This window comes from Eublepharis macularius, chromosome 12, assembly GCF_028583425.1.
Source record: "Eublepharis macularius isolate TG4126 chromosome 12, MPM_Emac_v1.0, whole genome shotgun sequence".
Taxonomy (NCBI): domain Eukaryota; kingdom Metazoa; phylum Chordata; class Lepidosauria; order Squamata; family Eublepharidae; genus Eublepharis; species Eublepharis macularius.
The window spans coordinates 77,972,121-77,986,662 of NC_072801.1; the positions used below are offsets into that span (position 1 = coordinate 77,972,121).

The 14,542-nt window shown below is 44.7% G+C and overlaps 1 protein-coding gene across 1 annotated transcript in view; it reads left to right on the top strand.

Moving 5' to 3' along the window:
- Positions 1-5,490: 5,490 nt before the first annotated feature.
- The window catches only part of LOC129338760 (polyunsaturated fatty acid lipoxygenase ALOX15B-like), a 30,055-nt gene continuing 21,003 nt past the window's right edge, over positions 5,491-14,542 (top strand). Inside the window, exon 1 of the mRNA XM_054993228.1 lies at positions 5,491-5,878. Coding sequence (XP_054849203.1) covers positions 5,585-5,878 — 294 coding nt within the window. The 5' untranslated portion in view covers positions 5,491-5,584. The remainder of the gene's footprint in view (positions 5,879-14,542) is intronic.

Below are 14,542 nucleotides of genomic sequence, written 5' to 3' on the forward strand. Positions count from 1 at the left end.
CCTGGATCCATATCAGGGTAGCATTAAGACTAGACTATTGCAGTGCCCTCTACATAGGTCTCTACTCAAAGGCAACTCATTGACTTCAGTTGGTACAGGGTGCAGCATCTCTGTTATTATCGGGAGCTAGGCAGAGCATGCATATTACTCCCATTCTGCAGTAACTCTATTGCCTACCCATAAGTTTCCAGGCTCTGTTCAAGGTAACGGCTATCACATGCAAAGCCTTGAACCCTCATATCTATGGAGCAGCTTCTCTCCCTCTAGTCTGCCATGGCAACTTCATTCATCTGAACAGGACAGTCTGTAAGTGCCACCCTGCAAATGGGCAAGATGAACAATTGCCTGTACATGCCCGTTCTCTGCCTGATGAGGTCAGGAAAGTCCCCCCCCCCCCCGCCTTCTGCACACTTTGCAAAACTGAATTATTCAGGAAGGCTTTTTTACATAGGTAGTTAGGGCTGTACTATAACAAAATGTTTCAGAAAGATGCCTTGGTAAATGTGTAGATACGGTGGACTACACTACAGTGTTTGGTAAATGCTGTCCATTGCTGTCCATATAATCCTACTTTGTAATTTCTGCATCGTTTAACATGCTGTGTTAATACTTATGCTGTGTTTCATCTTGGGCTCTTTCCCCACATCCTTAAAGGGACGGCCCGTTCACCAAACGCTGCCAGCATTTCTCCTTCACTCCAAATGTCTCCGATTTCAAAACTGTTGCAGGCTGTTTTGCTTCTGTTTTTTTCGGCGCCTTTTCTGAGAATGCATTTCCTGAGTTCCTCAAAAAGATGCTGAAAAAACGGAAGCTGAACAGCCTGCTATCGTTTTGAAATCGGAGACATGTGGAATGAAGGAGAAAAGCTGACAGCGTTCAGTGAATGGGCTGCCCTTTTAAGGACGTGTAGAAACGGCCTGTGTTTCAGCTCCATTTACAGACTTCGACAACAATCCCAACCTTTTTTCTTGTTGCACTGGAAGGCCCATCCGTGTTGATTCTGTTGACTTACACCGTGTAATCTGCCTTGAGTTCTCAGTGAGAAAGGAGGACTATGAATAATGACTGTTTTCACACATCTTTCCCCCTTGCGTAAAATCATGCAAAACTCTCGGAATGACAGTGTCTTCATGGCGCGATTTCCCATCATGACTCCGTTTTGTGGCACGATGACATCGCGCCATGACATTTTAATTGAAATGATAATTTCATCATCATCCACAGATTTAATGCAAAACTTTCTCGACCAATTAAGTGATAAACTAGATTCTTTTGAGAAGAAAATGGAAGATAATTTCACAAAATTCAAAACAGACTTAACTGAGCAAATGAATATAGAAGGTCTTGTTAAGAAAACCTCTGAGGGAATTTCCACATTTTGAATCTGCCACATGGGAATCCAAGGCAGCCAATTAAGGTACACATTTTGGGATTAAAATGTAGTTAAGATTCCCATTTACTGAGGAAGAAACTAACCTCAGACTATTAGCAGTGCAATTCTACTCTGCTCTGGTTAGACCTCACCTAGACTATTGTGTTCAGTTTTGAGCACTACAATTTAAGAAGGATATAGACAAGCTGGAACGTGTCCAGAGGAGGACAACAAAGGTGGTGAAGCACAAATACAGGATGGAGGATACACTTCTGGGTAGTAATGTATGCGAAAGAGATCTTGGGGTAAGAGTGGACTGTAAACTAAATATGAGCAGTCAGTGTGATGCGGTGGCAAAAAAGGCAAACTCAGTCTTGGGTTGTATCAAAAGGGCCATTGCATTGAAATCGCAGGAGGTCATAGTCCCTCTCTATACTGCCTTGGTCAGGCTGCACCTGGAGTATTGTGCGCAGTTCTGGAGGCCTCACTTCAATAAGGATGTGGACAAAATCGAGAGGGTGCAGAGGAGAGCGATGAGGATGATCAGGGGTCTGGAGACTGAGCCCTACGAGGAAACGCTGAGGTCCTTGGGAATGTTTAGTTTGGATAAGAGGAGATTGAGGGAGGGACATGACTGCTCTCTTTAAATATTTGAAAGGCTGTCATTTGGAGGAGGGCAAGGAGCTGTTCCATTTGGCAGCAGAGGATAGGGCCCAAAGCAATGGGCTTAAATTACATGCAGAAAGGTACCAGCTGGATATTAGGAAAAACATTTTCATGGTCAGAATAGTTCAAAAGTGGAATCAACTGCCTAGGGAGGTGGGTGAGCTCACCTTCACTGGCAGTTTTCAAGAAGAGGCTGGATGAATATTTGTCCGAGATGCTTTAGGCTCATCCTGCATTGGGCAGGGGGTTGGACTAGAAGGTCTGTATGGCTCCTTCCAACTCTGTGATTCTGTGATGGTGAGGGGTCTGTGGAGACCAAGTCCTATGAGGAAAGGTTGAAGGAGCTCAGTATGTTTAGCCTGGAGAGGAAACGACTGAGAGGTGATATGATAAACCACATTCAAGTACTTGAAGGGCTGCCATATAGAGGGTGGTGCCGAGTTGTTTTCCACTGCCCCAGATGGTCAGACCAGAACCAACGGGTTGAAATTAAATCAAAAGAGTTTTAGGCTAAATGTTAGGAAGAACTTCCGGACAGTTAGAGCGGTCCCTCAGTGGAACAGGCTTCCTCGGGAGGTGGTGGGCTCTCCTTCTTTGGAGGTTTGTAAGCAGAGGCTTGAAGGCCATCTGACAGCAATGCGGGTTCTGTGAACCTGGGCAGATCGTGAGAGGGAGGGCAGGAAGGGCGACATCAGTATTTAGTTCTCGCTGCCCCTTCTTACATGCCCAGCATAATGCCAATAGCCACCTTGGGGTCAGGTAGTGATTTTCCCCAGGCCAGTTCAGCTAGGAATCCTAATGGTGCTTTGCCCTGGTCTGGACATGGAGCAGGGGTCACTGGGGATGGGGAGGGGGAGAGATTTGTGAATTTCCTGCATTGTGCAGGGGGTTGGACTAGATGACCCTGGAGGTACCTTCCAACTCTATGATTCTATGAATTATATGCAAAATAACTACAGTTTAAGTCCACTGAGTTCAATGGGTTTGCACGGTAAGACACCCACATATTCAGATGCAATGATCAATTGGAGTTAATTGAAGGCTTCTGTCTTCAGTCTTGATGAGCCATTCAATGAGAGACTGCAAGCCTGGCTCTTGACTGTTAAGCACAACCTCCAGTTTTGTTTGTATGCACATGAAAGTGGTCACATTGCTCAATTTCAGTAAATCCCAAAAGAGCCTTCTGGCACCTTGAAGATGAACAGACCCACTGAAGGATAAGTCTCCATGGGGTAGATTGGTCAGTAGCATCTGACTCCTTTCCATTTGCTTGTGACTTGAGGAGAAGCAACTGAACGGGCTGGATGGAGAAGGGATGTGGCATGAACCCCCAGGAGAAAGAGTGGGCAGAAGGGCACTGTGGAGACTTAATGTGCAGCCACAGACGTGGTTCAAGGTGTCTTGGTGAAGGAGGCAGAAATCCAAACGGTATTCCTTCTGCTCCTCTGGTGATAAAAAAGCAAACTAAATAATTGTCAGTTTTGTGCTCTTGGATGGCCCTTATAAATCTGTCCCCTGAGGCAGGTGGCCTCACCCGGCTTAATGGTATAGCCAGCTCTGAATCCAGGCAAAAAAGAAATTCAAACTTCCACGGAGCTGGCGTGGGCTGCTGTAGGGCGCCTACTGTGAGAAGATCTGGCAGGCTGCAGATCAACCTACACAATCCAGAGCAGTGAGATGCAAGCCCTATTCTAAAAGGCGGTTACAGTATGGAGCAAATACCTCAAGGCAACTCACAGGGGACACAAGACACAAACAAACAAACCTTTAGTGCCGATCGTCAGTCCGGTGACCGGGGAGAAAATTCCTTTGCTCCGCTAAATATGCCTGTCACTCAAAACCTCTCCTGAATTAAGCCATTAAGTCATCTTGAGGTGAATTTAATTGCCTGTCCACAATCTTCCAACTTCCAGTTCCTGGTTGTGTCATGTCCCAAAGGAAGTATGGGGCAGGGGAAGAACTCCAAGAGCTTCTTGGGAGTGCATGGGAAAGAATGGATGAGGAGAGAGAGAAGGTGTTTAGAAGGACATTTAAGACGGCAGGAGTGGAAGGTGGGTAGGTAAACAGAACGCTGGAGAATTTGTACAAGGTGATGGGTCAGTAATGACTCGGTGCTTGCACAGGGGACTGCCATTTACCTTTACCCTTAATGTAGGAGAACCTTCACAAACCCCCAGTCCAATAAGATTTTGGTATCAGCATTTTCAAAACAGTGAACAAAAGCTTGATTTTCCATTGTGGTTGACTTCTTTCTTTTCGTTAATAAAAAGCGAAGATTATGAGAATAAAAAAATGGACAGCTGAGTTCATTAATCATTGTGGAGCATGACTTGTTTTCTGGCCAGACAGTGGAATTTTCTCTGCACTTCTCCCACACAGGCTGCAGAAGAACTCTGTGACAAATTGAGGCAGGGTCCCCAGGTTACTGTTATGATTCCAGGAGGAAACATACAGCTCTAACCTAAAGGTTATATCCTACTGGGAAGCTCTTCTGCTCAAACCCAACTGATATAGAGCTGCTCAAGAGATTTGTAGAAGAAACCATGTTGGTGGATTGTGTCCCAGCTTAACCAATGTCTGAAGAGGATGCTGTCTGCAGTTTCTGTCCCCAGCCCCCAAACATTTTGGGCTTTCCAGTGCTCTTAATCAAAGGCATTATGTAGCCAATCGGACCTGTCTCCATCACATTGCTTCTGTGATCCCTGATTGGTTGGGATTGCTGAGAAAGAAGCCTATTTTTTTAAAAAAAAACTTGCACTAAAGGACCAGATCAGGAAATCAAGAAGCCGCGCCTAACAGACACTGAACAGCTCTTTAAAAAAGATGCATTGGATGGGAGTTTCATGAAAATTTACTCATATACACACACACAAACACAATATTCCCACTAACATTAATGCATATACACTACAGCAACGGAGGTGTCAATTCAATTTGAGGAAGAATTTCCTGACTGTGAGGTGTGTTCATCCCTGGAATATTCTCCCACATAAGGTGGTGGATTCTTCATCACTGGAGGATTTGAAGGACCAAATGGATATCTATTTTCCAAGGATATTATAGCTGTGGTTATTATAGCTGTGGTTCCTGCATTGACAGGAGGTTGAACTAGATGACCCTGGTGGCCTTGTCCAATGCTGAGATGAAATAAAAACGAAATAACACTTTCATGGGCAACAGTCCAGCACCTCTCTCTCTCTCTCTCCCGCTCCCTCCCTCTTTATTCATACACTATCTCAGTTAATCAGATCTTTACAACCTCCCTAATCTCTGCTAAGATGCATCCATCAAGGTGTGAGGTTGCCACCCACAAGGGAGAAGAGGGTGAGAGACTGGAGGTAATCTTCCTCCCTGCAGCCTTTTCAACTTCGGGAAGAAGATGGAAGCAGGTGCCTATATAAACGATGGACTGTACTGGAGCAGGCAACAAGGAGCTGGAGGCAGAAAGACAGAGAAGGTGGAGCCTCGATCTGACACCTTGTTCTGTTGCTTGGAGGCACTGGGGTGTAATTATCCAAGAGGGAGAAGAGCCGGTTCCTAACACAGATGTTTGTCTCACCCGTGCACCACGCTAAGGCAGGATCTCCAGATCTTTCTTCAGCCTTTTCTGGCCTCTATCTGCCCCGATCTCCTGAGATCCCCTACGTGGGCAAGATGGAACAAGCTGGGATCTTCTGCAGCAAACCAAGTGATCCAGTGATCTACAAGGTCCGAGTGACCACTGGCCAAGGGCTCCTGACTGGGACCTTTGACATCGTCTCCATCACCTTGGTGGGGACCAATGGAGAGAGCCCCAAGCAACTTCTGAATCGGGCTGGTATTAGCTGTTCCCGGGGATCGGTGAGTGTCGGCATGAAAGGTTCAAAGAGAAGGAAAGGAAGTTGGGGCAATAGTTTGTGTTCTGAAGAGGAGGAAACTGCACAGAACATAGATCCAGAGGAGTTAGATGGGTTAGTCTGTAGTTGCAAAATAGTAAAGAGTCCGGTGGCACCTTTAAGACTAACCAACTTTATTGTAGCAGTTTTCAAGAACCACAGCTCTCTTCGTCAGATGTATCTGATGATGTATCTGACGAGGAGAGCTGTGGTTCTTGAAAGCTTCTGCTACAATAAAGTCGGTTAGTCGTTAAGATATTACTGGACTCTCTACTATTTTGCACAGAACAGTTATTTTTGTAAAACATTAATATTAGTAGTAGTAAAATAATAAAAATTGATTATTGTATTCTCACTACGTTTGTGAGAATACAATTATGAACAAGAAGCAGCCGATGATGGCTTTGGAGTGAAAATGAATTTGGATCCAGATTAGAAATTGTGAGTTGCTCTTATCCAGCCTTCCACAATTTCTGCACGACTGTTGTTAGTGCACCACCATCAAAAGGTGGAAGAAAGAGGTGTTGTAGTCCGTGACAGTCTGACAAAGAGAGCTTTGACTCTCGAAAGGGCATACCTGGAAGCCTAGTTGGTCTTTAAGTTATTACTCAATCCAAATTTGGTGGTATCAGCACTGGGATGGGAGGTATTGTGTTTACGTGGGACTCTTTACGATGACTAAATGCTGCAGGCATGAATTCAGTAGAGCAGAACTACAAGTGACAAAAGGCACAGGTTGGACACTTGTCTGCTTCCCTCAAGTTTTGATGGGAAATGTAGGCATCCTGGTCTCGCAGCTTGGCTCTCCGACTGCTGTCCAATGGACTTTTCAACTGTCGCTTGGCCAACATTCCGCCAAGCTGCCTACATTTCCCATCAAAACTTGAGGGAAGCTGACAAGTGTCCAATCTGTGCCTTTTGTCACTTGTAGTTCCGCTCTTAGTGGTATCCAGGTTATTTTGTGGTGACTGCCAGCTGAATGTGTGCACAGACCCTGAGGGGGAAGGGTTGTGTTTCAGGTTGTGTGAAAGATCTCTGTGCAGTTTTAAATCTGTGATGCATTATTCACATGCAAAAACCACCACTTGATGCCATGCAGTGAACCTGATTGTGTGAACAGACCAACTAAAAACCATCTCTATGTACTAGCACTTTACTATTCTGAGATACTCTCTCTATATAAGATTTGGATATTTTGCTAGTTCTTTGAGTGGGCTTGAAATTCATATAGCCCACCACTGCTATGTTATTGAGAAATTTTTGCTTTGGCATTAGAGAACTTTATTAGATACTAAAAGAATGGCACATGATTAAATGCACATGTATTAAAACTTTATCGGGTTTATACCTTTAAATGTGCCATTGTATGATGTATATGATCTCTCTCTCTGACTTGTGACATAGTTATTTTTCATAGCTGGTTGTTTTGGTTTGGCTTTTTTCCGTGATACTCTCCCTCGTGCATATAGTGTTTAAATTTTGACAAGTCATAACAGAAATCTCTTTTTTTGGACTGTCAGCCACAAAGAATTTTTTAAAAATAATTTAGCTTATTAATTTGTTTACATTTTCTGTTGATTAATTAATTGACTTTCTTTTTACAAATGACATTTCACAAATCATTAATTAAGGTTTCTGAAGAAAAGAACATATCAAACATTTTATTTAGTTTTTAAAATTATTGTTGTTGTTGTTGTTGTTGTTGTTATTATTATTATTATTATTATAGTCCACCACCCCCTGCAAGCAGGCTCAGGCCGGATTACAGCATACAATAAAATACAAATAACTTACCATAAATAGACAATAAAACCACAAATTCACAGATCCAAGTTCAGCAGCATAAAATAAGCTCTACACATAATTTCTGACATCCCGGGACAGGATTCCCTTCACCCTTCCATGCAACCCATATAAAGAGAGGAGGGGGGGGGTGGAGATGTGAGATTGATATATTTTTCTTAAACAACAAAATGATAATGAACAGTACATAATAAATAAATAAATAAATAGTTTAATGTGGTTGTATAAATCAGAAATAATTATATATAACAGACTGCATAACAGAATACATAAACTACAGGGTATTTCTCTCCTGTAGGTGAAATTGATAGAGCCTTCAGAGAGGGGAAGAGGAAATAAACAAACCCTCTGAGCAGGGATCTTTGCTGGCTCTGTAGAGAGGCGGATTTGACAGAGCCTTTGCCTCTGTCTTTTTAAACTACACTTCCCAGCTAACACTGCGTCTCCCTTCACTTGAGCATCCTCGTGTAAGAGGTCTTGTGTAGAGAGACTCCAAATGATGGAGCAGTTTTTAAGGCGAGTCCCCTGGCGTAGGTGTGACTGCAAGTCAGCTCAGGGGACACCAGCCTGACTCGTCATGTCACGTCACGTATAGTTAGGCCCTCTGCCTAACTATAAATGGTGCAAAACCTTTATTATTTTCTAACCCAACCTGCTTATCATGTTTGACCCTCTGCTTTCTTTGATGAGATCTGATTTTGTGTTAATCCTACTTTGCGTGTCTGTCAACAGCTGGGTGTTGTCTTCCCCCACCCTCGATGGACTGATTACTTTTGTTATCAGATCTTGACGTAAACCAGCCTTCCTTTGTAACATCCTCTCTCCTCCTGCCTTTTGGCTGTTTGAAATTTTTTTGTATAAATGTATCCACCTAACGGATGTACACTTCACACATCTAATGAAGTGAGCTCTGGCTCAGGAAAGTCTTTAAAGTGCTGCAAGTAGAGTTGCTAACCCCGGGGTGGATGGGTGGAGATCTCCCAAAATTACAACTAATCAACAGAGTACTCAGTCCTGGAAGAAATGGCAGTGTCAGAAGGTGGCCTATATGGAGTTACATCTCTGCTGAGCTCCCTTACCTCCCCAGACTTCCCAAATTTCCAGGAATTTCCCAAGCTAGAGCTGGCAATCCAAGCCACAAGGTTCCTCTTCCATTCTGGACTAGATGGACACTTGGTGTGATTCAGATGGACTCTTCTTGCCTGTTAAAGGGTCTGATTATAAGCATCTGGAAAGCTTCTATGGACTGATACAATTGTTTTAAAGGGAATAAAAATTAAACTGGAGCCACATATAATCAAATGAAGGGTTTTGCCAGATCAGCAACTTTGCAAAGCAGATGCTATCACTTCTGTGAACCGACACTAGCTCACTGAGATTACCGATAATGGCACCCAGCACGCTGGAAGTAACTGGGAATATTCATCTTCCGCTGAAACGGAGCACTGATTAAAGGACTGTGCTTCACTCAGCTACTCAAGGCAAGATTGATTGGCCCTTCCCGACAATATTTAGATACATCCCCAGGCAGTGGCCAACAGAGCATATGTAGTTTGGCCCTCTGCCATGAAACTCAATAAATGACTTTGGACCAATTGCATACTTTCAGCCTAACCTACTGGCTTGACTCAATCAAAGAAGCCACGTCCTCCAGTTTGTAGGATCTGAGCAAGTGTGTTAATGATAGGATGTTTTGGAGCGCTTTCTTTCATAGGGTCACCATAGGTCAGAAACGACCTGACGGCACATCACACACACAACCGACCTTGTGGATTTGCTGTGAGGATAGAGTGGAAGAGGGGAGAATGGTATGAGTCATATTGGGTCCTCATTGGGGAAAAAAGTGGCATATAAATCTCTAAAGAAATGCATCTATATATAACTAAACACACCGAGGATCACTCAATATATAACTAAATAAAGCAAGGCTTTTAAGGTAAGAGATGTTCCGAGATGGTTTGCGGTTGCCCGCCTCAGGGCTTTTTTTCTGGGAAAAGACGTGGTGGGACTCAGTGGGTTGCCCGCACAGGGGGCAACTCCTGGCGGGAGGTGGTGCCCCTGGTACCACATGCGCATGCGCAAAGTGCGCGCATGCACGCTTCCAGGACTACGCAATGACATCACTTTGGGTCAGCTGGAACAAGGGGGGGAGTTTTTAAAAGTTTAAATCAGTGAAACGGAGTTCTGGCACCTCAATGAAAATGGTCACATGGCTGGTGGCCCCGCCCCCTGATCTCCAGACAGAGGAGAGTTTAGATCTCCCTCTACACCATGGCACAGAGGGTGATCTAAACTCCCCTCTGTCTGGAGATCAGGAGGCGGGGCCACCAGCCATGTGACCATTTTCACTGAGGTGCTGGAACTCCGTTCCACCATGTTCCGGCTGAAAAAAAGCCCTGCCTGCCTCTGTGGAGCAACCCTAGACTTCCTCGGTAATTCTCCATCCAAATACTAACCAGGGCCTACCCTGCTTAGCTTCTGAGACCTAACACAACAGAAAAAAGAGTTACAGTAACAAGCTCACAAAGAAAACACAACCCCCCCCCCCCCGGGTAATTATCTGATAATGGATGAATCACAGTACAATATTGGATAGTCCACAATTAACTCTTAATCGAAGTAGGTAGAAATTATAACATCAAAACCTACAGTCCCCAGATAAAGATCATAATATATCATTATCCTACCGACATTAACTCGGTTAAGAGTTGTGGAATATCCAGTATTGTACTGTGATTCATCCATTATCTGACAGTTAAGGGGGTGTTTTCTTCTGAGACCTAAGAAATAGAGGAAAATCTCCACAACCAGAGATATAAATAGTGTCAGACCCTCAATGATCTCACATACAAAATATAGTGCACTTTTAACTATTTATAAATGAAATACAAGTGCCCACATGTAAAGTGTCAGTAATCACTCATCTCGACGAGCTAGGGGCTTCTGTGCCCCTGCTCTTTATGATATTGAATTGCAGCCATGAACTGTGATTTTTATAGTATTTATTGTATTATGAGTGATTAATGTACCTTATATTCATTGTATTTATTATAAGCACTTGATACTTTAGATGTGGGCACTTGTATTTCATTTATAAATAGTTAAAGGTGCAGTATATTTTGTATGTGAGGTCATTGAAGGTCTGATACCATTTATACCTCCAGCTGCGGGGATTTTCCTCTGTTTCTTAGGTTTAGCCTTACCCAGGGGTGCCTCTTTACCTATTAGGCTTCTGAGACCTGAAAAGATCAGCGTAGCCTGGGCCAGCCAGGTCAGTGGTGCGATAGTAAAATGTCAGCTTGTCTGAGACGAGTGCCTCTCAAGGGCAGGAGAAACCACGTTGTGGATGGAGATGGGAGCTTTGTGGATGAGCAGCAGGAGTCCAACTTCTCACCAAAATTATTTTTATAAACATGCAAATTTGGCTTTCACTGATGGGTTTGGTAGGGCTTTTAAAACATCCCTGTTGTCCTACGCTCTGCAGGCTGGCTGGGTCTGGGCTCCTCTGGAACAAGGCCATAGGCTTGACTTGGGAACATGGCCTGGAGCTGGAAGAGGGAGACTTGGTGCCCAGGACTCATGCCTAGTGGACCTAGTGGGCGCAACCTTCCCGAGCTTCAACCGAAATCGGCTGAGAGTTGATCGGGCTCAGCTGCACTTCCTGCCATTTGCTGAGTCTCCTGAGACCAGGCTGTGCTTTGGTCAGGATCCTACAACGAAGTATCACTCCCAGAGCCCTTCTCTGGATCCAGGCTGGGAGTGCGCACTGCCAGTCCGGCACTTGGCCTCCTTTGCTCTGCCTCTACTGGGCCTTCCACTGACACCACTCTTGCAGAGTGGAGGTGGGACATGAAGGGCTATGGTCCTGGGTTCACGTCCTGCTGGCAAAGTCCTAGTGCTTATCTCAGAGGCTGGTATCAAGGACTCGCTTGCAGGCTCTGGCAGGGTGGCCTGTGGAGCTGCTGGGGTGGTCAGTGGGTGCCTCTGTAGTGTCAAGCTGTCCCTAATTCTGCTGGTTCTCCTGGCTCCCCAGCCTTGGCTCCTTCCTTGGGTTCTTCCTCTGAACTCTCCCAGTCTCATTCCTTGGGCTGGTCAGAGGGGGTCATGAATCCATCAGAGCTTAATGTTGCACAATTAAATCTTTTGACAAATGCAAATGTGAGTGTGCATGACAGGGTGTGTCAAGAGTCACACATAAACAATTCTCTTTTCATTCTTCCTGATGGCTCAGAAATATCAGGGGATTATCTCCCGACAATTTACACCTACAGAAGAAGCACCAGCCGACCATGTTGAGTCATCGTAAGGAAGGCAAGGGCTGCTCCGTCAAAAGAAAAGCTACCTGCATTAGCAACAGGCGTTAATACTTCTAGGCTTGCTGATGCGCTTGTTCAGAGGACATTATAAGGATCGTCAAGCCAAAATTCTGCTCCTTAAGGCACCCAAGAAAACCGAGCAGTTGTGTGATAGGAGGAGAAAATCTCTAATAGAGTTGAAGGTGGTTAAAAATCAGGAAACGGAGAAGAGAGACAACTGGGCAGTTTTCACACTGAAGCAAGTCAAGGTGCTCCGTAGTATTTGCACTGGACACAGTGTTAATGGTCTGGAATCAGGCAAAACAATAAAGTTTGCTGATGGCCACAAATTTATTTAGGAGGATAGAGAATCCCAAGCGCTTCCCTCGATGCCCTGAATTTTCAATCCCTTCTCTTCCCAAAAGCTACGATCAAGGGATTATCTTCTAAACATTGATATCCCATCGAGTGTTTCCAAGCAAGACATCAATGTAAAGCAGGAATTGATCAGCTAGCAGAACTTCACATTACTTTTTCACACCAAACTACAGAACAACAGGTGTCAGTTCTGATGTCAATTTTACTGTCTATGTGTTCAGCAGCTGAGATTTCTGCCTGCAGGTGAGAACGGCATACAAGAATCACTATTGTTTGAGATGAATGAGCAGATTCTTGAACTTTGCCTGCATCAATGCTTGCAAATGTCTTTTGCCCAAACAGAGGATGTAAATATATGTTACTAAGTACCTAGTGATGCTCAAGTGAACCTCATGTCCCCCCACCCCCCCCACGCACGCCAACTTTCCATGCACTCGCTCACACAGTCACACTTCAATTTGCTCAGTGTGAATACATTCACGTGTTCGATATCAGTTCCTTCTCAACTGCTAAAAGTATCCTAGTTTTCCCCACATCCATTCATTGAAAAGTAGATCTTGACAGTTTCTCACACCTTAAAGAAATGGAAATTGGCACGTCAAAGGAGCCTACAGTACTTGTTCTCACAGGGGAAACAGAGCTGAATTGGTGCTTTGCCTTCCGAAATAACTTGCAGATGCAATCACACAAAGGGAGCACCTGTGAAAGTGGCATCCACGTGCGCCGAGCAAGAACAGCCTGCACGTGAATTGAGGACTGCACATACTATTCTGCACTTGGACGTTCATAGGTACTTAATAACATGTATTTCCACCCTGAGAAATGAGGTTAACCTGACTGAGAACTCCCAAGTGTTTCATTTCATTTCCTTTGGCCTTGCCAAGTCATTTTTGCTTTTGCACAGCTGGCACAATCAGTTCTTCCTGAGGGCTATGAATGGTCAGGTCAGGTCAGGTCAGGTCATTAAATGATGCAGGGGTAATACAGCTCCCATAAGGTTGTACAAAAATGCACAGGCATGACACAGTCTCAATAACCCAGACTTACCCACCAATCTATAAGAATTTATATGCATTTATTTGTATGTATTTAGATACTTATAGCCCACTTTTCTAAACATCTTACAATATTGTTCTCCTGTCCTCCGTTTTATCTTCACAGCAACAGCCTCATGATATAGATTAGACTGGGATAGAGCGACTGGCCCAAGGGCACCAAGTGAGCTTCCGTGGGAGTGCGGGGATTCGAACCTAGATCCTAGATCCTAGTCTGACACTCTAGCCAGTACACCGTACTGTACTGTACACGCCACTGCATGTGTGAGATACTGCCCATTGCCCTGTGCTCTTGCGTAGTGTTTGGGTGCATGAAAAGAAACCTGCTGAACTGTTAACTAACAGCCAAACTGATTGATAAAAAGTCAGCTCCCTGTTTGCCACTGGTGAGCAGAACGTGATCCGGACTGGCTGGTGTTTCAGCATCCATAAGTGTACCACAGTGCTCATTTCTGTAATGTGATGATGACGGGAAGTCAAAAGCTGTCCCACTGGAGTTTCTCCCTCTCCCTTGCTGATGGGTAGGCATGCAGTCACCGAGCCATTCCAATGTCGTGTGTTTAGCCCAGACTAGACAGTAAGGGAATGTGATGGGAAGGGAAGATAAGGCGTTATTGCACAGGCACGAATTGGCCGTGGGAGGACATCTGAAGCCTCTGCTTATGGCTGACTCACAGCTGTGCCATAATTCCTGTCCCTGCTCAGAGATAGTGAATGTATATTTGAGAGTGGTTAACGTAGAATGTAACAGTGCCATGGGACTTGATCCAGAAATACCCCTACAGTGCACAACAATGCAGGTTGCGTCATTTATTTTGATCTCGTGCGGCGCCGGTGTGTGTTGCTCAGGGCAGGTTTAGATCTCTGCACCACCTAGTGCCCCTCCCCTATATTGGAAGATTATCATGTACCTGTACACGGTCAGATTACTCTTCAGCCAGCTTACTGGGAGGGGGAGACTTATAATGTGCTGAGACAAGCAAGCCACAAATACTATGGCTGGGCTGAAATTGTGGCAGTCATGAGGTGTGGGCCAGCCCACTATTTATAAGGAAGACATCATGTCCCGAATGGGAGCAGCAGGTGGAAAACATCCTA